At 40.5% G+C, this 27,915-nt stretch overlaps 1 protein-coding gene across 2 annotated transcripts in view; it reads right to left on the bottom strand.

The window, feature by feature from the left end:
- GALNT1 (polypeptide N-acetylgalactosaminyltransferase 1) overlaps positions 1-27,915 on the bottom strand; it is a 727,984-nt gene that overhangs the window by 37,164 nt on the left and 662,905 nt on the right. For both annotated transcript variants that reach the window (XM_056520809.1, XM_056520808.1), the window contains one exon: positions 13,578-13,752. In XM_056520809.1, coding sequence (XP_056376784.1) covers positions 13,578-13,752 — 175 coding nt within the window. The remainder of the gene's footprint in view (positions 1-13,577; positions 13,753-27,915) is intronic.

The following is a 27,915-nucleotide window of genomic DNA, read 5'->3' as shown; positions in this document are numbered from 1 at the left end:
AAATTTGTTTTTTCCCCTGAAATGCTGGCTTCACCCCAAATTTTTCATTTTCGCAAGGGGTAATTGGAAAAAAAGCCCCCCAAAATTTGTAACCCCATTTCTTCTGAGTATACAAATACCCCATATGTGGAAGTAAAGTGCTCTGCGGGCGAACTACAATGCTCAGAAGAGAAGGAGCACCATTGGGCTTTTTGAGAGAGAATTAGGCTGGAATTGAAGGCTGTGTGTGTGTTTACAAAGCCCCCATGGTGCCAGAACAGTGGACCCCCTCCACATGTGACCCCATTTTGGAAACTACACCCCTCCCGGAATGTAACAAGGGGTATAGTGAGCATTTACGTCCCACAGGTGTCGGACAGATTTTTTGAACAGTCATCCGTAAAAATGAAAAATTTAATTTTTCATTTGCACAGCCCACTGTTCCAAAGATCTGTCAAATGCCAGTGGGGTATAAATGCTCACTGCACCCATTATTAAGTTCTGTGAGGGGTGTAGTTTCCAAAAAAGTATGCCATGTGTTTTTTTTTTTACTGTTCTGGCATCATGGGGGCTTCCTAAATGCGACATGCCCCCAAAAACCATTTCAGCAAAATTCGCTCTCCAAAAGCCCAATGTTGCTCCTTCCCTTCTGAGCCCTCTAGTGCACCTGTAGATCACTTTACATACACATATGAGGTATTTCCTAACTCGAGAGAAATGGGGTTACAAATTTTGTGGGGCATTTTCTACTATTACTCCTTGTGAAAATGAAAAGTTTTGGGTACCACCAGCATTTCAGTGTTAAAAATCAAATTTAGCATTTTTACGTCCCACTTTAACGAAAGTTTGTCAATCACCTGTGGGGTGTTAAGGCTCACTGTATCCCTTGTTACGTTCCTTGAGGGGTGTAGTTTCCAAAATAGTATGCCATGTGCGTATTTTGTGCTGTTCTGGCACCATAGGGGCTTCCTAAATGCCACATGCCCCCCAAAAACCATTTCAGCAAAATTTGCTTTCCTAAAGCCAAATGTGACTCCCTCTCTTCTGAGCATTGTAGTTCGCCTGCAGAGCATTTTACGCCCTAACATGGGATATTTCCATACTCAGCAGAGGTGGGGTTACAAATGTTTTTTTTTGTTTGTTTTTTTTTTGGGGGGGGGGGGGCATTTTCTCCCATTACCCTTTGTAAAAATGGTATATTTGGGGGAAAAAACAGCACTTTAGTGAAAATTGTTTTTTCTTAATTTACATATCCGACTTTAACAAATTTTGTCAAACACCTGTGGAGTATTAAGGCTCACTGGACCCCTTGTTACGTGCCTTGAGAGGTGTAGTTTCCAAAATAGTATGCCATGTGGTTTTTTTTTTGCTGTTCTGGCACATAGGGGCTTCCTAAATGGGACACGCCCCTCAAAAACCATTTCAGAAAAATTCACTCTCCAAAATCCCATTGTTCCTCCTTCCCTTCTGTGCCCTCTACTGCACCCTCCGAACACTTGACATACACATATGAGGTATTTCCTTACTCGAGAGAAATTGGGTTACAAATTTTGGGGGGGCTTTTTCTCCTATTACCCCTTGTAAAAATTCAAAAATTGGGTCTACAAGAACATGCGAGTGTAAAAAATGAAGATTGTGAATTTTCTCCCTCACTTTGCTGCTATTCCTGTGAAACACCTAAAGGGTTAAACTTTCTGAATGTCATTTTGAATACTTTGAGGGGAGCAGTTTTTATAATGGGGTAATTTATGGGGTATTTCTAATATGAAGGCCCTTCAAATCCACTTCAAAACTGAACTGGTCCCTGAAAAATTTAGATAATTGTGAAAAATTTGAATATTGCTGTTGAACTTTGAAGCCCTCTGATGTCTTCCAAAAGTAAAAACATGTCAACTTTATGATGCAAACATTAAGTAGACATATTGTATTTGTGAATCAATATATCATTTATTTGGAATGTCTGTTTTCCTTACAAGCAGAGAGCTTCAAAGTTCGAAAAATGCTAAATTTTCTATTTTTTCATCACATTTTGGAATTTTTCACCAAGAAATGATGCAAGTATCAACAAAAATTTACCACTAACATGAAGTAGAATATGTCACGAAAAAACAGCCTCAGTATCAGAATGAAAGGTAAAAGCATCCCAGAGCTATTAATGCTTAAAGTGACAGTGGTCAGAATTGCAAGAAATTCTCCCGTCCCTAGGGTTATAATGGGCTCCGTCCCCAAGGAGTTAAGTAGCTGACATGGCAGCCCTGCACTCACATTGCTGGTTTCCTAATGGCCTATAGGGGAGCCTTTTTCCTGTCAACTCTTTAGATGTGGCAGTCGCCACTGACTGTGGCATCTACAGGCTTAACTGCTGGGAATTAGAGTGCAGCTCTATTCCTGACAGTTGAGGCGGGTGCTTCAGCAGGAGTCCACAAATGCTCTATGACAGACATATGCATTACAGAGCATTAATTACAGTACAGAATGACACTAGTATGAAGATAGGATCAGATCATTCCCAATAGGGGATGGTCACAGTTTAGGTTTACTGTTCAGCTCTATTCTACAGAGCTGTGCATGCTTTCATCTCGGCACACCCTCAATGAATTGTAAGCTTAGAAGGACAACAATGACTAAACGTTTGCAAACAGCCGTCAGTGAAGATACAAGTATCATTTATTTCCCTTTCAGCTATTTCCCCATGTCTACAGCACTGAGCGCGATATACAGCTGACAGATTCCTGTCAGATATGTTACTAATCCTCCTCCATATGAATATTATGCATGCTACAAACCAGCACAGGTGCAGTGGGGGGAGGCTGAGTGATGTTGTATGGTCAAATGCCCCTACCCACACTGCCATGTCATGGACAGAATCACTGCATGGATGGCACAGATGAAACCAATAGGAGGGGCAGTAATCTACTCATCAAGGCAGAAGTAATCTAACAGGGTAAAAGTAGGTCACATACTTATATTATTAAACAACATTTACATTATATGTCTAAAGAGTGGCCAACACCTTTAAAGATACATGATTTAATAGCTGTTCATAAGTAATATAGAGATAATACATAAATAATAGATAATTATAGTAGGTTTCTAGCAAGAATGACAAACTGAAATGTGAATGAACAAATAAAGTACACTGCACCGAAGGGGGGCAGAAGAATTCAGTGAACAGGAAATATGGCCTACAACTACTACTATGTGTAATGCAAAGCCTGATATTCCATATGACAGATACTGGCTCAGCCACGCATGAAAGCAATAAGCCAGTAAAAATACCTATTTTAGGCTCTTTATATTTGCCTGTCCCTGTCTGAACTATGCAGTCAGAAAGCAAATGTTATATAGGTTAACTCCACTGTAATGGCCGTACGCATGAAATCATGCACATAAAACAGGATCAGCTTTTTCTTCTGATATTCATACGATGATGGCTAAAAAACATTACAGAGCTGGCATCAGGGATCACCTGGAAATGAGCAATGCCAAGTGTTACAATACAATAACATATTACAATGCAGGACGTTTATTTGTTTTGTCAGTGGTGAGGAAGTCTGGAAAAATATCAGCAAACTTTAACACACGCGAATACTTCCTGTTCACTTCCTGTAGGCTTATTTTCTGGGTCTGCTCAAGGTCTGGAGGAGAACAGCAATATATGGCCTTTACTGCCCCCAGTGTAATGATGGAAGAGGGTATCACAAGCACAATCTACATTCTGACACCGATCTGTCTGTCTCACTGTAAGGAAATAACTCAGAATGGCTCGCATATTACATAGACACACACACACACATATATATATATATATATATATATATATATATATATATACATATATATATATATATATATATATATATATATATACACACACACACACACACATACACACACTGCTCAAAAAAATAAAGGGAACACCAAGATAATACATCCTAGATCTGAATGAATGAACTAATCGTATGAAATACTTTCATCTTTACACAGTGGAATGTGCTGACAACAAAATCACACAAAAATTATCAATGGAAATCAAATTTATCAACCCCTGGAGGTCTGGATATGGAGTTAGGGCTGGGCGGTATGGCTAAATATGTGTATCGCAGTATTTTTGTAACCTTTGGCGGTTCCACGGTATATAATCGTATCCCCCACCCCAAATTAATTATCAGCCCAGCGCTGTCCCCATCGGGGTACTACTCATGTCACCTGCAAGCGCTGCCTCCTTGTCCTCCTGTTTGTTGCGGCCGCCAGCGCTGACACTCACTCTCTATACTGTGCGGTATCCCTATGCCTGGGCTGCAAAAGGTAAACAAAATAAACTAAACGCATGTTCCGACGTCAGCCTAACACCGGCCGCAGCGATGTTCCGCCTCGGCCGGTGAAAGGCTGACGGCTCTCCGACGTTCCATTGCCTAGGAAGCTGACCTAGACTGACGGGGAAGGAGAGTTAAAGTTTATTTTGTTTACCTTTTGCAGCCCGGGCATAGGGATACAGTATAGAGGAGTGGTTTGGAATCTGCGGACCGCCAGATGTTGCAAAACTACAACTCCCAGCATGGGCATGCTGGGAGTTGTAGTTTTGCAACATCTGGAGGTTGAAGACCACTGGTATAGAGTGCCAGCGCCGGCGGCCGCAACACACAGGAGGACCAGGAGGGCAGCGCTTGCGGGCGACATATGTGAGTAGCAGCGCTGGGCTGATAATTTGGGGGGGGCAGAAAAGCGCTTGCAGGTCACATATGATTAGTTCCCCAATGTGGGGACAGCGCAGCGCTGGGCTGATAATTCATTCATTCCCGAGGGGGAGGGGCCAAACCGGTATTGCGGTATGGGTTAAAATTAATAGCGTGCAGCACAAAAATTTCAGTATTCGGTATGAATCGGTATACAGCCCAGCCCTATATGGAGTCACACTCAAAATCAAAGTGGAAAACCACACTACAGGCTGATCCAACTTTGATGTAATGTCCTTAAAACAAGTCAAAATGAGGCTCAGTAGTGTGTGTGTGACCTCCACGTGCCTATATGACCTCCCTACAACGCCTGGGCATGCTCCTCATGAGGTGGCGTTTTTCAGCTCCTTGGTGGTTTTGCAAAATCACAGCATGTTAAGCCTATGGTTTTTTTTTTCCCTGAAATCGTGACGTTTTTCTCCATTGGGAGTATATGGCAGTAAAAAAAAAAAAAAAAAGCGCAAGAAAAACGCCATGTGGGTTTTAACGTTTTTTCAGGCATTTTTATTCTCTTTTGGACTTTAGCGATCCAAGTGATGGAGACACCTTATTAAAAATTTCGTAGGGTACCATTAAAATTTTTTTTTTAAAGATATAGTAGTGAAGGAAAAAATTGTATTTCACGAAATTTATCTTTTTTATAACAACATTTTTATAAATTTTTAAACAGGGATCAATTTATGTGTGCGGGTAGGGCACAAAAAATGTAGCCGACAATAATAAAAATGTAGTGTGTGTGTTTTTCACTTTTTTTTCTTAATTTTTTAGGTGGTACTACTACTTCCAGCATGGAACACACTGTTCAATGATGGGAGTTGGTGTATGACTAAGGCCCTGTGGGCTGAAACGCGTCACACTGCAAGAATCCTTGTTGTATCCCTTAGCAACTATGAATTTTAATCAATAAAGAAGTTCCTTTTGCACAAGAGTCTGCGCTGGACATCCCTTCATTTGTTCATTACTTAACCGGATCAGTCCAAATCCAGTCCGGGCGCTTACAGGAGTGAGCTGGCATCTTTGTTTCTTGCTTCACAATGATGGGAGTAGTAGTACCTGTAATAATTGACCAATCACCCCGGGTCTGTTGCGATCCTTCTGTATAATGTATAGATGCGGCTGGCCGCTCTTCTATGGTCCCCTGCACTGCTATATTATATATATATATATATATATATATATATATATATACATACACATATATATATACACATATATATATACACATATATATATATATATATATATATATATATATATACACACACACACACCTATTTATATTTCCCGCAGAGAGCTGTGATTGGCCAGATGGTTCCAGCCAATCCCAACTCACTGTGGGAAATATGAATAGGTGTATATATATATATATGGCAGTGCAGGGGACCATAGAAGAGTGGCCGGGCGCCTCTATACATTATACAGGAGGATCACAGCGGGTATCAGGAGTGACATTCACTGTGATCGTCCTATCTATTGCAGAGATGGGGAGTGGCTTTCTCCTGTGCTCCACATCTCTGCTCTGTACTCCGGCCAGTGATGTGAATAGAACATTGCTCATTCATATTTCCCTCTGAGAGTGGTGATTGGCTGCAACCATCCGGCCAATCCCCACTCTGGGGGAAAAATATGAATGAGTGATGTTCTATTCACATCACTGGCCGGAGTACAGAGCAGAGATGCGAGAGCTGTATAGAGCCGCTCCACATCTCTGCTATATTATGGACGATCGCATCGGGTGTCAGGAGTGACACCCGGGGCAATCTGTCTATTAGTACAAGTACTACTACTCCCATCATGGAAAAGTCTGTTCCATGCTGGGAGCAGCAGTACTACCTAAAAAAATTTAAAAATAAAAAAATAGAGAAAAAGTGAAACACACATACACACTATTAAAAATTAATTAAATCCTTAAATACATTTTTGCCCATCCCTACTGCATCTTTTTTTTATTTGGTACCCAACACATTTTGAAAAAAAAAAAAAGGCCAAAGGGGCCAAAAATGCAATTTCAACTCAAATGCAAAAACGCCAGAAAAAACGTCAGATGCAGGAAATTGCACTGGCGTTTTTTCTGGTGTTTTTTTCTGTGAAATAAAACACCGGGAAAAAAAAAACACACATGGAATCCTAGCCTTACTGAGCCCCGCCATGTGCTCAAACAGCTCAAGTAGTATGGCGGGATGTAGGAGAAGTTTTAGCTTAAAATGCCAATTTCTCCTGTATTCGAGTGAATATAAAGAGTTTTAAGCTATAGCTACATTTTACTGGGGGGGGGGGGGGGGGGGGGGGAGATGTTTTCATTCCCTGATACAAATGTAATAAATTTTATGCAATACCTACCAACTACATGAATCACCTGACACATGCAGGTTCCAAAATTTGTGTTTTTATGGGTATTTGAGAAATGTTGATACCTTAAAAGCATCTGCAAATCTATTAAGGTGCTTGGTAAACCGCATAAAAAAATATTTAAAAAAAGCCCTAAAATCCTTAAGGCGCTCCTTTATTCCCAAGGTCAGCATTTACAATTGGTGGCCACTTAGAGTCTAATTAATAAAAATGTAAGGGGTACTCCGGTGGATTTTTTTTTTTTTTTTTTTAATCAACTGGTGCCAGAAAGTTAAACAGATTTGTTCAGCAGCTAAGAATAAGAATTTATTCTTAGCTGCTGAAGAAAGGACTGAGACAGTCCTGAAACGCGTCCAGCATCCCCTCAATACCTATTGAGACCACCAGCATACTTGCCCTGCTTAGTCAATAGCAGTCCGATACCGGATAATAAACTGTCAATCACCCGACACCCGGTCAAGGAGACATCCGCGCCTCGCTGCCACGAGGACGCCACCGGCACATGTACGTGCGCATCCGCAGAACCGCTGTGACAACACCACCCGCAACCCACCATCTACCAACATCACCACTGTGGGAGACGGCCGAGTCTCCAGTGATGCTGTCGCTTGCCAAGACAGCTACTCAGTGCTAACACACTGTGGGATTTCACAGCGCAACAGGAGGAGATCGCAGCATCCCTGTAAAGTTCAGCGCATCAGTGTCCAGGAGCGGTGAGATACAAAGTATCATACAAATATGCATGCATATTAACAGTGACTGCACACTAGCTGTTCATGTTGAATATTGTCTACAAATAGCAAGTAGATCTTCTACTTAAACATTGAAGTGCTAAAATAGCTGGACTCATCTGAACGGTTGCTACGGGTTACTAACCTTATGGTTGCCATTGGTTACCACAATACCAGAATCGGTCTATATTAGCAGGACTTTTTTATGAGAGGAGATTATTGACCTTAGCGGATGGACTAAGACTTTCCCACCCAGATCCCTCTCTCTATATATGTTTATGGTGGTCTCTATATTTTATAATTTTTACAATTATATTTTATATTTTATATACTGTACTATACATATACTATAGTTCTTAATAGTTGGTGCTGCGCCTGCACAAGGGCCCTGTGAGACGCAGTTGCTGCTATTTACATTTTATCTTATATTCTATGGTCACACTATATATAATCAATAAATTGAAATATTACTTGAAAACACAACCTGTCCAGTTGTCTCAAACCCTGAGCCCTAATATATATATTTCTACAGACAAACTATAATCTGACACCTTGGGTATAGGTGTCTAATTAGGTAGCCCGGGTTTATTTGGTGGGTAGTCAGACAAGAGCCTCTCCAACTCTTCTATAAGATTTGTAAATGACTTCTATTAAAAAATCTTAATCCTTCCAGTACTTAATAGCTGCTGAATACTACAGAGGAAATTATTTTCTTTTTGGAACACAGTGCTCTCTGCTGACATCACGAGCACAGTGCTCTCTGCTGACATCTCTGTCCATTTTAGGAACTGTCCACAGCAGCATATGTTTGTTATGGGTATTTTCTCCTACTCTGCTGACACCTCTGTCCATTTTAAGAATTGTCCAGAGAGCACTGTGCTTGTGATGTCAGCAGAGAGCTCTGTGTTCCAAAAAGAAAATAATTTCCTCTGTAGTATTCAGCAGCTAAAAAGTAGTGGAAAGATTAAGATTTTTTTAATAGAAGTAATTTACAAATCTGTATAACTTTCTGGTATCAGTTGATTTAAAGGAAAAAAAAAAAAAAAGTTTTCAACCAGAGAACCCCTTTAATTCAGGTTCCTGTTAGCATCTGCTGTGCTAAAAAAAAAATACTGAATAAAACTGAAAAGTGAAGAAAGAATAAAATGAGATTCCCCTCCACTTTGCTTTAAATACTGTCAAACAACTTAAAGGGTTCATAAATCTAAAAGACTAAAGGACAAACTCATCTTTTCACCAGTGACTTCAATGGGAGCCTTTCACATTTTTTTTCTTATGTGACCTTTATCTTGAAAAGGTTTTTGAGCAAATTAGCATTATTTTTTGGTGAGGAATGGAGCCACAAACCAATTATTTTTTTTGAGACCCCAGCCTGACTGTACAATAAAAATACAACCCAATAATGCTCCAAAAGAGGCTGAAATAAATAAATAAAAAGTAAGCAGTTTTTTTGGTGTATTTTATACACGTGGCTTTCGTTTGTGTGGACATGCCCTTAGACTAAGCTTTGTGAAATACAACACCAGTCTGGGTAAGATGGGGCATTGCAAACGTGATTGGATGCTGCTCCTGTATATTGGTCACAACACCCAACCCTTCGGGTTAGAGCATCATAATTCCAGCTTTCATGCACTGTGGGAGGAGTAAAAAGGCACCCCATATTATGCCCATCTGAAAGTGGCCAAATACTGAAAACAATCTTTCATGGTAAATGTATGTGGGTGAAAGTGTCTTTTCTGACTAATGGAAACCTTATTCCCCCAGAAAGCTCTTAACCTTAATCTAGAGAACTGTTACCGCTATGACTGTAGCATGCAATGGGTATCGCCAAAAAAGCAGTCAGTAGATTTCATGCTAAAGATCAAGTATCAGCAAGATAGGGGCCAGGGAATGTGTCTAAACATTACTGATTTTTGTGTAAGTGGTACGAGTATGTGATGCACATTATTTAATTTAGCAATATAGATGCTGGGAAAAGTCGAGGTTGTGGAGTTACTCTTAGAAGGAGGATTGGATGAGCAGGTGCTCCTCTACTTAGGGGGTTTGAATGGGTAACAAAGAAAAGCACATGTTATCCCTTGATCTGGGTTAATCTACAGTCATATAGAGGGAGGACTATGGATATTATTTCCATCTCATTTCACTGTAGCTGCACAGCATGTCTCCTGCAGAAAATTACAAAATTACTAAAAATTACTCTTAAAGTTAAACAGATTTGTAAATTACTTCTAATTAAAAATCTTAATCTTTCCAGCACTTATCAGCTGCTATATGCTCCAGAGGAAGTTCTTTTCTTTTTGCATTTCTTTTCTGTCGCAGTGCTCTCTGCTGACACCTCTGTCCATTTTAGGAACTGACCAGAGCAGGATAGGTTTGCTATGGGGATTTGCTCCTACTCTGGACAGTTTCTAAAATGGACAAAGGTGTCAGCAGAGAGCACTGTGGTCAGACAGAATGGAAATTAAAAAAGAAAATAACTTCCCGTGGAGCATACAGCAGCTGATAAGTACTGGAAGGATTAAGATTTTTAAAAAGAAGTAATTTACAAATATATGTTTAACTTTCTGGCACCAGTTGATTTAAAAAAAATGTCTTCTAGTGGAGTACCCCTTTAAAGCTGCTTAACTACGTTCAGCTCTCATTTTAACTACCTATATCTCTGGCTAAGCAGCAGCTTGAGCTACCACCATGAACTTGTTTTGGAAAGACAGGGTAGTGGCTCTAGCTACAACACAGCCTGAGATAGAGCTTATAGCAACAGGGCCAGCATGTGAGAACTGAAAGTATCTGCAGCTGTTACTTCCTGACACCAGCTGCTGCACAGCCTGAGACACAGGCATTAGTATTCAGGATGGATCTCATACATCCATGTCTACTGACGTGCCGACCTGCCAGATGTACGGAATACATCTTTGGCAGGAAAAGGGTTAAATGCAGGACACAATTTTAAACGTTCATGTGGTTTAACGAAAATTTATGTTGTTTAGCAATGTCTTTAACCAGGAAAAAAAATGCCAAAAACGGCAAAGAAAAACCATGGCTATTTCCAGTAAAACACATAGTTTTTAAGAAGTGTTTTCATTGCATTTAACAAGCACATTAAAACCCATCCTAAAAAGCATTTCTATATGCAACACCTGAAACATTTCAAGGGTATCTTCTCAAAAGTGTATAAAAATGCAAGCTGTACCTATAATAAAAAGAGCGTCGTAAAGGATCTGGCACTTCAAATAGTTAATACAAAGATAGTATTACAATCCAATCTGTATTGATCACAAGATCAGACTTCTCATTAACAGAAGGCTTGAACATTTCATTTTGTATGCACAAGACAGGATTCAATGAGAGACGTAGATTACACCAGCGCTGATAGTGTCACCTTAGCATATTCTTGGAGACATTTCCATAAATGCAATGGAAATAACCTCCAATTGTGCTTAGCAGGCATCAATAAAAATGAAGGCATCTAAAAACCACTGGAACAGACATAAGCCACTGCAGAAGATAATTAAAATAGAGATAAATACAGAATATAAAAATTGATCTAAAATATACAGAGAAAGTAGCTGTGTGCCCAAAAAATTCAGTGCCTTTTTCCTGCTTTTGAAATGAAAGAAAAAAAAAAAATATTCCATTCACACCATGTTATCACTTATGTGGATAGGTGATAAGATGTTTAAAGAGTACCTGTCATCAAACTAAACTTAATATATTGTTCCTTATGTAATTATAAGACACTTTACTATTTACTTGATGTTAAAATTCTCAACCTTTATATGTTTTTAATGCGATTCCAAAAATAGTTGCCTCTATTCTCTTTCCTGCCGCAAGACAAATAGTTAGTTTGGTCTCCTTTTGGCCTGGCAGGAGACCAAACTCAGGAAGTGCGTGCTGGGCATGATGAGGCACAGCTCCTGCAGGCTTCAGTGACATTGCGCCTGCTGGGGAATACCCACTTTCTCCTGCAGGGAGCTTACGCAATGTGAACAAGGGGAAAGGTATGATACAGAGCTTTTTTGCTCGGGCAATTTTTATCCTTATGGTGCACTGCAAGGCTTATAAGACTCCATTTGCCAAGTTGGTGATATCCCCAAGGAAACACATCGCTCCCCTTGAATTACAAGCTGAACTTGCTAGCTAAAACAGTGCTGTAAAAAGAGCAGCATTCTTACTGGCTGAAGTAAGCGGGCTCTCTCTCTCTGTAGTGAAGCAAGACAAGAGGAGGAGGTGTAACCAAGTGAGTATGACAGGAAATGGTAGGATCCAAGAGGAAATCCATGATCTTTGGCTAAGTATAGTTAAAGTATAGTTTGAAGTGTAACTTTTTTTAAATTTGTATTTAAAAAGTCAGGTGATCTATTTACTGAGCTTTTTATGACCCTTCTTTGCTAAAAAATACATCTATAAAAGGGTACCCCCCCCCTTGCCTCCGCCAATCCTAAAGCGACATTGCTATACTGCGTCTGAATGAGAGAGAGAAAAAAAAGTCTTCAAAACAGCTACATATAAAAAAAAACACAAAAACAAAAACACCATAAAACCGCTCAATTCAAACTGTTAACATTGTTTTTGTTCCGATGGTACAGTTCTGTTCTACATGTCAAAGAGGATCTTTAGTTTTCTGATATTTTCTACTCCATAAATAGTGTTGCAGACTAATATTCTTGAAGTGAAAAGTAACAGAAAGCTTGATGGAGCCATGATGTAATTTGTAGTGCAGGTCTAAAGAGAGTCTAAAAACAATACACAATATGGAGGACATTTATAGTTGAGGGGCATCTTTATAGTTGAGGTTCATCCTTATAGTTGAGGGTGATCTTTCAGAGACACTTTTCATGGTTAAATAAATGTGGTTTAATGAGAAGTTGTAACCTGTGTACACAACGCTGTCTTTCTCATCCAGCTATATATAAAGAACAGCAGTTGCACAGATCCTTACAATGTTGGCTTGGGTAGCGACTATTAGCCTGTGGTATGGCTCTTGTTCAGCTACACCATGTTCTTGTGATGAGCTAATATGCTCTAAAGGAAGACACATGGTGGGAAGTGTGCAGTTTCTTTGATCAGTTACTATTGTCTTGACACAAGATAAATTAGTTCCTCAACTTATTTTTTTATATTGCCAAACTAGGTCTTCTAAACATGGTCAGGAATGTGACTACGGTAAAATAACCATGTTTATGTTTTAATGTACTATGTAAGAAAAGAAAGTCAGAGTCTGGTCAGACATTATTAGGACTAAATAGTCTACATATTTCTAAAACGCATTCTGAATCTTCTTCTCATAAAAATGTAGGTTTATAGCAGACGTATAATACTCAAATACATGCCCAATCCTTGTTCCCTCAGCAGCCAGATAGCATTTGGGTGTAACCCTTACACATACACAGATTTTCAGCAGACTAAAAATACTTAAGTGTTTGGGCAACATAAGCAAGAAGATTAGGCATATTCTGAGATATATATATATATATATATATATATATATATATATATATATATATATATATATATATATAAATAACACACACACACACACAAATATACATATAAACACCCTAATTCATAACAACTGCAGAAGAACGAACAAGAACTAAAAAACTAAAAAAACCAAAAGAATACAAATTTAAATGATAAAAACTTCACTTGTTTTCAAGTCTATTTTCTAGATGTAATGCAATGTACACCTAGCTTTAGCTATTGACCATTTGACAGCCCATTTTCTGGAGAAGTTTTCTTTTCAATGACATCCATAACCCGATCAGCACTATAGATCACTCACCCTTCCAGCCGGACGTCAGGTAAGGTTCTGTTCAGTGCTATCATCTCACTGGCCATTAGATTGAATTGATTGATCTTAAACATTTCCTTCATCTTCTCTTGATCTTCTTTAGGCAGGACAACAGGTTTCCCCATTTCTCCTGGACCCTCATGAAGCTTCTGAACGACACCAGGACCTAACAGGAAAAAAAAAGGGCAGAATGAGCACAAAATATCAGCAATATGTTACTGTTTGTTAAAAGGCCCTAGAGAGTCCTCTGTTAGTCTTCATTCCCCGATCCAGTCATGCATGCAGTAGAATGCAGAAGAAACTAACAGAATACTACAGTCATGACGAGCATTTTAACTGTTAAAATATAATGAAAAGGTAACAACTGCATTTTTCTACATAAGGGATTAACCCCTCGGTCACCAGATACCTACAGCCATGTTTCCTTTTCATTACAGTGTTTTCTTCAGTTTGATGTCCATCTGCTCGTTCTTTGAAGTTTGTAAAAACAGGACCAATAACCTGCAATAAAACTCTCAACACAAACATAACACTGCTCTGACCAAATACAAACTCGGACATGGCCAGGAACTTTTGTTGCTGGTTGTTGGGATAATGGACCATGGTGGTCAAAGCTAGCTGAAGTATTCCTTTAGAGAAATGGAGTGTAAAACTCTAACTACAGATATATATATCCCCCATATCAATACCAGGGAAGCATATCTGGGTGAAGCTTCTGTTCTATTAGGTCACTAACACCTAGTTTACCTAATAAACTAGTGAGCAGCACTAGAAACGTGAACCAGAGGCTAAAGATATAAAATATAACTTAGGATAAAAGGGTCTCATGTTTCTGGCGGTCAGATCCAAGCCTAACATTTATCTGATGTCTGTATCGCTTGTTCTCCTACCCTCAAGGAAGCAGAAGAAAGACTAAAGAATCTGAAGTGTTCTGTTTTTTTTCTTCCTTTTATTTTGTGAAGTTTTTGCTTGTTTTAGGTCACCTTCTGTACTTTTTATATTATAGGGAGTCTGTCATCACTTTTATACTGTCCTATCTAAGGGCAGCATAATCTAGTCACAGAGGCCCTAGGTACAACATTATTACTAAGATGGTGTATTGTAGCTTAAACTATAGCTAGGCCACCAAGCACAGCCCTCTAGCCCACTCCATCGTGTATGTAAATCAATATTCATGAATAACAGTTCCCTTTGCCCTTTGAAAGCTTCCTCCCTAATACTTTAAAGATAAATGGAAAGAAAAAACAAAGAACCGCGCCACTCGCGTAATTCAGTGAGGAATTTCCCCAGAGTTTCCCTGGAGAAGTATTGTGCTCACCTGAGGAGAACCTTGGGTTCATTCATATCACCCCTCCATAGTGGGGTACAGATGTGTGATTTTCAATTGCATAAAAGGCTGTTGAAAAAGGGAGCAGTTGGTCCCGAAACGCGTCTTGCACCCTGTCTGTATGTTTTTATGTACATATCCATAAACGAAGGGATACCTTTATTTGGACTTGTATCTGAAACTGATCGTAGAAGGGCAGCGCCACCGCAAATATATTTTTTCCTGCTACTATTAATCTCCCTAATACTTTTGCTGTCAATCAGCATCGGGCATATAGGGGGAGCACACAACTTAACACATTGAACTCCTTTGCCACAGTGCTGGCTGGCATCACACTGCAATAAACTGAGTTCTCCTAAAGCACTACATATTCACACATAAGTAACAGACTGGGGGGGTGGTGGAAAAGTGTGGGAGGGGGAATTCACATAGTACGCCAAGCTCCATTTTGCACAAAAAGTTTCACTATTATGTCAAATAAGTGGTGGGGCTTAGCTTGAAGGGGGCAGGTCTCCATTGGCTCCATATCACTTCTATAATTCACTCCAGTTGAAATCTACAATCAGCTAGTAGCCAGTCTGTAGTGAACAGTTACAACGGCTACAACAGATTTATTACAATTTGTTGCAACTTACTCCAGCGTAGATTAACTAAAGTTCAACGTGTAAAGTAGTAATCTTTATTAATCTGCCCGTGTGCGTTTCACAAGAATAGGAAAAATAATTTGGTACAGCAGCAGCAACTTCCATTTTACTTTACATGTGATAATATTGGAGCAAGACACTAACAAATACAGCAGACAGTGTAATACAAACAACCAAGTACAACCAAATGATCTATAAAGGATGAATAGAACAGGTCAGGAAAGCAGTTTTAGACAGGTCAGGGGGAGGCAGTGTTGGAATATCACTATTTATCCAGGTGATCACCTTGTCAGAAGAGGAAAGTTTGCATTGGGGATTATAGGTGTGGATAATCTCAGATGGAATGAGGAAAAAATTCCAGCAGAGATGAGAGGCACAAAAGAAGTCTTATATACCAGAGTGTAAGGAGGTGATGGGAGAGGTAAAGAGGTTGTTATTGGCAGAGCGGAGCTTGTGTGGTACAGTACCTGGGAATTACAGACCGGACGCAAGACAGAACTATATTGAGATGAGAAACTAGAATGATACAGAAATGAGTCAGGGTAACAAAATAGGCATCAAAACCTTCATGAACTACTATAAGCTATCATTTTTATGAGCATGCAACATCTTGACGTTGTGTGCACAGGAGCTACTTACATATACTATACTGTATTAGGCCCCATTGGCATCATGTTTTCAGGTAATATTGCTGAGATACAGTGACATACTGGTAAAAAAAGGTTATTCCAGCCTATACCGTCATGCACCAAATGATTTTAATAGACCAACAGGTAGTTTTGCAAGTGAATAAATTTGTTTAGTTCTCCAAATGTTATTAGTCTCTTCAGAGTGTTTATAAACAACCATATTGTAATATGAGGTGGTAGTGTCTTTTGTATAGGTACAATGCTGAATTTCAGAAGTTTGAATGGGAGTGCAGAATCCCATAGAAGTCTATGGGCTTTAATTTGAGGTGGAAATTCCGCCGTGTGAATAGACCCTTATACCGCCAGCTGCATAGACTTTGAGGAGGATTTCACTGGGAACAGATGCTAAACGCTCTTATACCCATTCTACATTTGAGAAAAAAAGTTAAAATCCATTCAGATATATTAGTTTACTTCTTTCAAGCTTTAAAGGAGTATTCCAGCGAAACATACCTTATCCCCTATCCAAAGGATAGGAGATAAGTTATAGATCACGGGGGTCCGAGCGCTGGGGCCCCCTGGGATCTCCTGGACGAGGCCACAGCAGTCTACAGGAAGTGCAGTTTCGTCCCCAACAGGAAGCCGCGGCAGACACGCCCCCTCTATATATTTCTATGGGGTACATGGAGGGGGGCGTGACGGCCACCGCATCATGCAGGGACAGAACGCCCCCTTTCCATTATACTGCCACGGCCCTGTTCAGGAGATAGGAGCCCAGAGCAGTTTAGTGAGAGATTAGCTATGATTGGCTAAGGCTTCACACATACTCCTCAGCATTTCCTGATTTTGGACTTCTGCCAGACCAGCAGGAGTTCAAAGTCTGTGCAAAAGATGAGGGAAAATGTACTATAAAGTACGGTACATTAGAAAGATTTTTTATTTACCATAAGGAGTGCAATAGCAAACATTTGTTTTAAAGAGTGCCCATTTAAAGTAGTTTTCAGAACCTATGACAAATCAGCTCAGGGGGAGGCAATGGTTAGGTAATTAAAGGGGCGTAGCCACATGGGTAATCCCCTCTACATAAATCTAGTGAGCCCATGCGCCGTAGTTTTTTACTTAATTTTTTTAAAGACTCACACAATCTTGATAAATGTCCCCCATTATTTACCAATATGGATTTTAACCCATATAACCCATTTAATATGGACTGATAGTTTTTCCATTTTGGCACTTTCATTTTTTCCTCCTTACCTTTAAAAAACCATAACCCTTTCAATTTTGCACCTAAAAATCCATATGATGGCTTATTTTTTGCGCCACCAATTCTACTTTGTAATGACATCAGTCATTTTACCCAAAAATCGACAGTGAAACGGAAAAAATTAATTGCGCTTAAAAAAAATAAAAAAAAAAATAAAAAAAAATGGAAGAAATGCCATTTTGTAACTCTTGGGGGCTTCCATTTCCCTGAGTACATTTTTCAGTAACAATGACACCTTATCTTTATTCTGTAGGTCCATACGATTAAAATGATACCCTACGTATATAGGTTTGATTTTGTCGTACTTCTGGAAAAAAAATTTTTTTCACTTTATTCACTTTTTTTTGCAGTGTTATAGCTCCTATAGGGGGGCTATAACACTGTACACACTGATATTTTACATTGATCAATGGTTTCTCATAGGAAACCATTGATCAATGATTCTGCCGCTTGACTGCTCATGCCTGGATATCAGGCACTGAGCAGTCATTCAGTGATCGGACACCAGGAGGCAGGTAAGGGGACCCTCCTGCTGTCCTACAGCTGTTCAGGATGCCACGATTTCGGCGCAGCGATCCCGAACAGACCCCTGAGCTAAGCAGAAACATTTTACTTTAGACGCAGCGTTCAACTTTGAAGGCCGCTTCTAAAGAGTTAATAGCGTGCAGCACCGCGATAAGTGCCGTGCGCCATTAGGCACGGGTCTCGGCCATTGTTATAGGCCAGGCCCAAGCCGCTATGAAATGTTACAAAAGGGAAGCGGACTCAGGATGTAGAGGTATGCCCTGAGTCCTTAAGGGGTTAATAAAGCTATTTTGCGATACCGGATGCCCTATCCCTAAAACTTGTACAGATACACAAAAAACGTGGACTAAACAGTATCCTCTTCAGAAGAATTTAGGAGCCAACCCCTAAAGTATGTTGTCGTCAGCTCTCATCCAGTGACCCCATACTGTGCAGATATAACAAGCTTTGTTGCTGTGTATAAGGCACTTCTGTATCTTACATGAAAGGTAGAAATCTACCCTTCAATTCCAATCATCTTAAATCATTCCAACTATTAGCCAATCCCTGAGAAGGAATAGATGTGCATATAGTCGTCGTGGAATATATCAGATCAAAACCCACTTTTCAATTACAGAGAAGTTGATAATCGGAGGAGAAAATGAGATGAGACCTGGAGGAGTATAAAGATGGAATAATTGTCTTTTGTTCTACCAAGGAAATATGAAAACCTATACTTTATTATGTCACATTATGTAGGGCACAGCCAGGGTGTCTATTATACACCTTGAAAGACAATATTCAGAAGTGGAAAATACAAGCTAAGGCAGCTTCACGAAAGTGATCGTTCTAGTAACAGACAGGGCGCTAAAGGGGATAACTGGTTTATACTGCAGATTCTTTCACCCTGCATGACTTCTGGGGTTCCTATAATTTACCAATAGCATTTATTGTTTCTACACAAGTATTTTTTATCTTAAAGGAGAACTCCAGAATATAAAAATGTTCCCTCATACTGCCGGCAGCAAAAAACAAAGATGTACGGTACATACCTTCCTTCGCTACCCCAGGGCTTCCGGTAACCGTCTCTGGTCTCCGCCCCGATCCTCTTCCTGGTTGCCGGTGGTCTGAGTGTCTTACTGCGCTCAGCCAATCACCAGCCGCAGTGAAGTCCTGACTCGGCCGGCGATAGGCTGAGCGGCAGTGTGACGTTTTTGGCCCCAGCAGCAGGTGCCGGTGTAGTAAAGAATTTTGTGTCCTGAAGCGTTCTCACACTGCCGCTCAGCCTAACGCCGGCCGAGTCGGACTTCACTGCAGCCGGTGATTGGCTGAGCTCAGTATGACTCTCCGACCACCAGCAACCAGGAAGAGGATTGTGGCGGAGACCGGAGCCGGTTACCGGAGGCGCGAAGGAAGGTATGTACATCTTTCTTTTTTTTTTTTACTGCTGGCAGTATGAGGGAACATTTTTATATTCTGTAGATCTCCTTTAATGACCAGGCTTTTTCTTTTTTTTTTTTTTTTTTTTATCTGACATGTGTCTCTTTAAATGGTAATAACTTTAGAACGCTTTTTCTGAGCGGAGAGATTCTGAGAAGTGGTGCATTTTTGTTGACACATGCAGCATTTTGTGTGAAAAACTCCAAAATATTGTAAAAAAACTGGAACATTTCTGGCAGTTTCTTTTTTTATGGTGTTCACTGTGCGGTAAAAGTGATGTTAGGCTGCATTCACACCACGTTTTTGCAATACAGTTCCCGTATCAGGTTTTTTAAAGACCGATTCCTCAAAACCGGACTTAAAGGAGTAGTCCAGTGGTGATTCAGTGGTGAGCAACTTATCCCCTATCCTAAGGATAGGGGATAAGTTGCAGATCGCGGGGGGTCCGACCCCTGGGGCCCCCCGCGATCTCCTGTACGGAGCCCCGACAGCCCGCTGGAAGGGGGCGTGTCGACCTCCGCACGAGGCGGCGTCCGACACGCCCCCTCAATACAACTCTATGGCAGAGCCGAAGCGCTGCCTTCGGCAATCTCCGGCTCTGCCATAGAGATGTATTGAGGGGGCGTGTCGGCCGCCGCCTCGTGCGGGGGTCGACACCCGCTATCTCGGCGGAGAGCCGGGGCCCCGTACAGAGAGATCGCAGGGGGCCCCAGCGGTCGGACCCCCCGCGATCTCAAACTTATCCCCTATCCTTAGGATAGGGGATAAGTTTTTCACCACTGGACTACCCCTTTAATGTATCAAAACGTGTGTACAAATTTTAACCCGTACACAGTTAAAAACCACATACGGTTTAAAAAATGATGTCCGGTTGCATCCTTTTTTAAGAAAAAAAAAATGTATGTTTTTAACTTTTCACTCCATTATGAATAAAGTTTCACCTGTTTGATTGAAATTCCAAGTAAAAAAAAAAAACTGTGCAAAGTAAAAAACGTATGGTGAAAACCGGATGGAACCGTACGCACATATAGTTCTGTACGGTTGCCATTGACTCCCATGTTAAAAGAAAAAAAAAACGTATACGGTTTAATACAGTTTTTCACCCGGACCAAAAACCGTGGCAGGCTACGGTTTTGGGTACGGGATAAAAAAAAACTGACAAAACCGTACAGGATGCAAAACAGACACAACCTGATGCATCTTCTGGCATACAGTTGTCAATGGAGAGTCAACGCATATGGTTTTTAATATGGTTCCATACGGTTTTCACATAGAAAACTTATACGGGAACTGTATTGCAAAAATGTGGTGTGAATACACCCTTATATTTATTCTGTGGGTCGGTACAATTATGGAGATACCCATTAAATATAGCTTTTTATGTTTTTTCCTTTTCTGAGCAAAATTCTTTTTTTTCACTTTTTTGTGTTATTTTCTGCCAGCCGTAACTTTTTTTTACATTTTTTGTCCAACTACATTGAGTGAGGGCTTATTTTTTGCAGGACAAGCTGTAGTTTTCAATGGTATAATTTTTGTGATACATGCTACCCTTTGATCTTTTTTATTCCGCTATTTGTACCAAAATTACCGAATTTTGCGCTTTTTTTTCCTCTTCTTTTCAGAGTTCACCGTGTGTGATAATTTACATTATAGCTTTATAAAACAGGTCATTACGGACCTAATATGTATATGATTTGTGTTTTTTTTTAAATGATAATATAGGGCTTTTATTTGAGAAAGGGGCATTTTATTTTTTTTTTACACTTCATACTTTTATTGAAGAACCTTTATTTTATTTTTCACTTTTTACAGATTATACTATGTTGTAATACATTTGTACCGCAGCACAGTTTGATCTGCACACAGTACAGCCTGTGGCTGTATCTTACCCGCTTCCATAGCTGGCCTCCTGCTGCCATAGCAACCAACGGCGACCAGCTATCTTATTGTGTTGCCGCTGTTTGTGAACCTCCTCTGTCAACGCCATAGGTGCGATCGGCCCTGGCAGCTGTAATTGACAGCCGGATCCTGCTGCCGATCTCCTGAGCTGCACGCGGCAGAGCAGGATGTATGCATACGTCCCAGCGTGTGAACATGTCGGGTGCAGGGACGTATGCATATGTCCTGTAGCGGGAAGGGGTTAACGGGAAATTCCAGGATTTTTTTTATTTGACTATGCTACAGGGGCTTTAAAGTTAGTGTAGTTCATAATGTAGTATCTGTACCTGTGTAATGGTGGTTTCGCAATTCTTCTGTGATTTTTGCCCCAATGTTTATTTTTAAACGCATACAAAATGGGTGTCGTCTCAGGTTTTCCCAGGTTGCAGGGCAATCTGAGACATTACATAACTAGTCAGGTGTTTAAAGGGGTACTCAGGTCGAAAACAATTAAAAAAAATAAATAAACTGGTGCCATGAAGTTAAACAGATTTGTAAATGACTTCTATTAAGCAACCTTAATCCATCCAGTACTTATCAGCTGCTGTATACTACAGAGGAAGTGCTTTTCTTTTTAAAATGTATTTTCTGTCTGACCACAGTTCTCTCTGCTGACACCTCTGTCCATGTCAGGAACTGTCCAGAGCAGGATAGGTTTGCTATGGGGATTTGCTTCTGCTCTGGACAGAGGTGTCCGCAAAGAGCACTGTGGTCAGACAGAAAAGAAATTCAAAAAGAAAAGAACTTTCTCTGTAGTATACAGCAGCTAATAAGTGCTGGAAGGGTTACGCTTTTTAAAAATAAGTAATTTACAAATCTGTTTAACTTTCTACCTGTTGATTTAAAAAAAAAATAATAATAATAATAGTAATAATTCCACAGAAGTACCCCTTTAAAGGAGCCTGCCTGCTTCAATGGGTAGAGCGACCGTTGGGTGGGAGGGAGATCAAGACAATTGTAGTTTTGCAACAACTGGAGGCACTCTAGTTAGAAAACACTGGTCTATTTACAGCACACCTGTGCTTCAATGGGTTTGGTGGCTGATATGTGGGAGGGTAGTTAGAGGGAACTTCAACAGGAAATAGCCAGTTCACAAAAAGAAATCCATAGCATTATAGTGGACAGACATTTAGCCCCAAGACCAGCATGGATCCTTTCTAAGCATGTCCTTCAGTGTCAAGCAGGTAAGTACTAAAATCCTCTTACGGTGGATAACCCCTTTAAATGAACAGAATGAGAGATTTGTGTGGCACAGGTAGTTTGAGTTATTCGAATTAAGGTTCTAATAAACAATAAAGGAGTATTGTCACAACGGCACTTCAGAAGGATCACATGGGGCAACAAAGTCTCCGCAAGTTTCTCTACAAATCATAGCCAGACTGCTGCCCTGCAATACCCATTTTACAATCTAAGGGTTTTTGTTACTTGACAGGCTGCTCGGAGCATCTGTAGACATATGATCCTACATTTATGATAATAAAGAATATACTGTACACTGGTCCCTCAAGTTACAATACTAATTGGTTCCAGGACGACCATTGTTCCAGGACGACCATTGTCAGTGCATACACTTCAGTAATACAGGGGTTTTACCAGTGAATGCCCATTCTGATTGGTCAGTTCTTCCAGCAATTGACACATTTCAGAGATCTGGACTGTCCGTAGCATTGTATGTTGAGTCTGGTTTCAAGTTACAATGGTCCAGAAAAGACCATTGTATGTTGAAACTATTGTATGCTGAGGCCATTGTATGTTTAGGGATCACTGTATTGTGGTGCAGGAAACAGTTTTGGGTATGTGCCGAGACATCTGCCAATGTATATGCTAAATTAATCCTCAGGTCCCACTATACCAAGCAGCAGGGCTGATTCTCCCATTCCCCATTTACAAAATTTGAAAAATAATAAAATAAATCAGTGCACCACTGAGTTACACAGCATAAAATCCTGATGTGCATATACTTACGAGTGAACATACCCTGAAGGAAAAACAGGAGATGTATAGGGGGGGGGGGGAGAACTCTGAAGGAAAAGGAGTGGACCATGCAGTAAAGCGAGGACACCATTATGTCCCCCAGTCATCATGCTAATAGGCCGAGCCGTTGCTGTGTATTGTATATAGCAGCCTCGTACTGCAGCATAGAATATACAGTTTAGTAAGACAAAAGTAGCCTAAGTGTGAATTGCCTGTTGAGATAGCTGGAGTTTAGCTCCCTAGCTGGGCCCCATAAATGTTACAATACCTAATAGAAAACAGATAAGTATTGGGAAAGGAACGCATTATTTTGTACCATCTTACGCCACAGCTGCATGAATTCTCCGACACAGATGCACATGACTTTCTGTACAGGATAACATGTAGTATGGTGTCATAGTGTTAAGTATCTAAAGGCCAACTAGAAGCTAAAGGACGGGAGGCTTGTTTATCATGTAAGAGGGTTAACAGCAGGGAAACCAATAGACTTCGAAAGGTGCATTCCAGGATTTTTTTTTATTTGACTATGCTATGGGGGCTGTAAAGTTAGTGTGGTTCATAATATACTGTCTGTACCTGTGTGTGACAGTTTTCTCACAATTCTTCGGTGATTTTCACCCCAATATTTATTTTTAACATCATACAAAATTACTGTTGTCTCAGATTTTTCCCAGGTTGCAATGCGGCCGAGACGCGACTCACTAGTCAGCGGATGACAGGGAGGCTGTCTGCTTCAATGGGTGGAGCGATCGCTTGGTGGGAGATTAATCTGCAACTAATGAAACAGCTGTAGGCACCCTGATTGATAATCACAGGTCTTTTGAATGGATGCAGCTCATTTATGTTTCAATGGGTGGGGTAGCTGATGTGTGGGAGGGAGGAAAATGGAATTATGGGATTTGTAGGCAAAGAAGGAAACGAAACAGGAACAGGAAATACCAGTTCACCAAAAGCTAGCCACAGTATTATGGTAATCTCACAACATAGCCATTTAGCCCCAAGACAAGCGCAGATCCTTCCTAAGCATGTCCATTACTGTCTGTCAGGTGGATAACATCTTAAAAGCAAGTCAACTGGTGATGAATAAGACCTGATCAATTTTTTGCTTCATTCAGTGTTCAGGACACAGAGCTATGTGGATGCTGCAATCCCAGAGCTGACCGCAGTGCCCATACAAGAGTATTACAGTTGCGTTACAACCTTTTTAGTTTTAGGTTTTCTGCACTGCATTAGACATTTTTTTTTTTTTTTTTTTTTTTTTTTTTTTTTTTTTTTACACTAGTAAGTTATTTCCATTTTGTTTTTTTTTCAACAAAGGCATTGTGGGTAAATTGATTTCTACTGCATTTAGCAAGTCCCAGCCTGGTAAACAAAGCAAATGATAGGATTTGTGCAGGCATTTATCTGCTCTTACATGCTGTGGGTTTTGGAATTATACAGGATAAATTATTAAGGTCTTTTCATTGCCTGAGGGAAAGAAAGGATTTGTTCTGGAGCAATCGCTCTTTTACTTTCTAAGGTGAACATAAAGTAGGATGTAGTTTGGAATAAAACAGTTGTATAAGGTGATTGGTTCACCTTGTACCCACTTAAAGAAGCGTTCAGGTCATTCAGGTGTGGGGTACAACAGCCTTACTTCCTATGAACAGGCAAAAAGTGATGACCTGGTTGTGAAATGTATGTACATGTGAATGAGGTTTTAAAAAGCTCATCCAAATATTACAACTGAAATCCACAACATATACGTCTTATGCACAATTTATATGTATAGAGTTTAAGTGGGGAATTTCTCATGTCCTTACGTATGTTTCAAGGCAAAACTATTGTAAATTTTTGTGTAAGACATGTTATGCGCAAAAAATTTTACCGCTTTACTAGGTTACGACCATCACATTTACCAAAATTTACTTCTGAAAACAGACGTAAATTGTGACTGAAATCTACACCTGCTTCTACTGCAGACATTCCGCCAGCCATGTTTCTGCAGGATCTGATGTCAAAATAATCAATAGCAGGAGTGTGCCAACGGGAGCCATCTCATAGACGGCAATGTAGTCCGGTATAATTCTGTCAGTACATGTTCATTCTTTGGGCGGACATCTGTTCCGCTGGCTCAATTCTGCTTCAGCGATTCCACAGTACGCAGTGAGGAGCAGAATCCTGTCCATTGCAAGCGGAATTTTGTTGGCAAAATGTCTGCAGTGTGAACAAGCCCTAAAATTCGGAGCATAGTACTCCATGGCAGATCAGCTAAAGACTAGAATGTAAAATCACTGGTCTTTCGTGAAGTTGTCCCTAAATCTGTTGTGAATCCTCAGCAAAACCTGCACATTGCACAGCGCAATTATATAGACAAAACCTGCCACATGTGGAAACCACTCATTTATTACTGGTACATGGCCAAAGGTACCATACAATCTGGGCCATAGCCTGCAAACATGTGCCCAAATCCTTTGCTGCACTTTAGGGTCAGACTGGGGATCCCTTGGGCGCACCCAAAATAACGCCCTTCCATTGCCGCACAAAGCAATAAATTACCATACAAGCACATTTTCCTTACAACAAACAACTTCATGGACTTTGGAAAGGTCCAACATTCCAGACATTTTCGCATTGACATTCGTTCATCTGTCCGACACGATTCTGTCAGCTATATACTGTGGGAAATCTGCACAATTATGTAATCTTCCATATCTTCTGCTGCAATACAATAAAACTGTCTACATCAAACAGAGGGGGAAGAAGACGAAGGAGGAGTTCAACTTAAAATACACATACTGTATATAATCGAGTAGAAGCAAAGTTTTTCAGCATGATTTTTCGTGCTGGAAACTCCCCCCTCGGCTTCTACTCGAGTGAACTCTCCACCTGTCAATCCTTTCTCAGTGGTCTTCAACATGCGGACCACCAGATGTTGCAAAACTACAACTCCCAGCTGTCCGGGCATGCTGGGAGTTGTAGTTCTGAAACATCTGGAGGTCCGCAGGTTGAAGACCACTGCGGGCCTTCGTCATCATCCAGACCCCCTTTAGTTTCCTACTCACCTCCCCTCAGTCCTGCAGTATAGATGGCCCGGACCAGCTCACCCTTCCTTCCCACCAAGGGGAGGGGAGTAGAAAACTAAAGGGGAGTCTGGATGATGATGAAGGCCCGCAGTGGTCTTCAATCTGCGAACCTCCAGATGTTTCAAAACTACAACTCCCAGCATGCCCAGACAGCCGATGGCTGTCCGGGCATGCTGGGAGTTGTAGTTTTGAAACATATGGAGGTCCGCAGATTGAAGACCACTGATTGACAGGCGGTGATGATGAAGGGGGGGATGCTGACGGGGGTGAAAATGACAGGGGGATGATGACGGGGGGGGGGGGGGGGGGGGGATGGAATAATGATTGTCGCACCCTAGGCTTATAGTCGAGTCAATAACTTTTCCTGGGTTTTTGGGGTGAAATTAGGGGCCTCGGCTTATATTCGGGTCGGCTTATACTCGAGTATATACGGTACATTAAAGCATATTTATGGACATTTATCAACGGGTTTAGTCAGGTTTTCTTTACTATAATTGTCGCAAAATTGACGCTACTGCGACTATGCGATTTTTCGTGCGACATTTTGACTGGAAAGAGAGAAAAGCAAGTTTTCCAAACATTAACTACGTAGTAATAATTTTAAAATGGACTACGGGTAGTCAGGTATTTATTAACTGCGACAGTCGCAACTGCGCGAAAAAAAAGTCGCTACAGGGTTAAAAATTTACTAAAATTTACTCCAGCTCAAACATGGAGCAGAAAAAGCTACTACCAAAGTAAAAAAGGAAAAATTGCTTACGTGAAAGAAAATTATCAACAGGGTGAAACCAGTTGATAAATAAGCTTAGGTGACCAGAATCTGTTTTCACAGGTGTCCCAGAAACTGCTTCATGATTCATTTCTGTTTAGTCAGAACAAAGGCCAAATATTTCCATCATCATCATCATCATCATCAACGTTGCTTATATTTATTTCACTTTGGAATATTCCACCATACTGTGGTTGAAGCGAAAAAAAAAAAAAAAAAAAGATCTACTTCACATAGAGGGTGAACCTTGAAATACGTCAGTATACAGACCTAAAAGGAAAAACCGTAGGAAAAAGAACTATCAAAGTCAAACTGGCAGTTTGCTTTGTCCTTCCGGTCATATAAATCACTGCGGCAAAGTGTGACCCACACATACTGAGGCTGTGTATTTCCTGACATCTGCGTTTCCTTTTCATATTAGTGACTTTCAGAGCCTGGAAATACACCACAAACCGATACAAAACCACACAAAGTAAAACAATACAGACTGAGATCACATCAGTAGACAGCTACATACCATGCAAAGCTTAGGCTGCATTCACATGGCTGTCTAGACCCGTCCCGTTCTTCTCCCGTCAAAAATAAAAACGGACAATAACGGATGCCAACGGATGTTATCTGTTTGGATCCGTTATTGTTCAGTTAATAAACAAAAAAAAAATTTTTTTTGTTTTGGTTTTGTTCTGAGCATGCTCAGAAGTAAAAAAACGGATCAAAAAAACGAATGCAAACAGATGATATTAAAGGCTCATCTGTTTTCCATAGACTTCAATGT

Source organism: Hyla sarda, chromosome 5 (assembly GCF_029499605.1).
Source record: "Hyla sarda isolate aHylSar1 chromosome 5, aHylSar1.hap1, whole genome shotgun sequence".
Taxonomy (NCBI): domain Eukaryota; kingdom Metazoa; phylum Chordata; class Amphibia; order Anura; family Hylidae; genus Hyla; species Hyla sarda.
The sequence above is the reverse complement of the archived record's forward strand: the minus strand, read 5'-3'. Positions and strand labels throughout refer to the sequence as shown.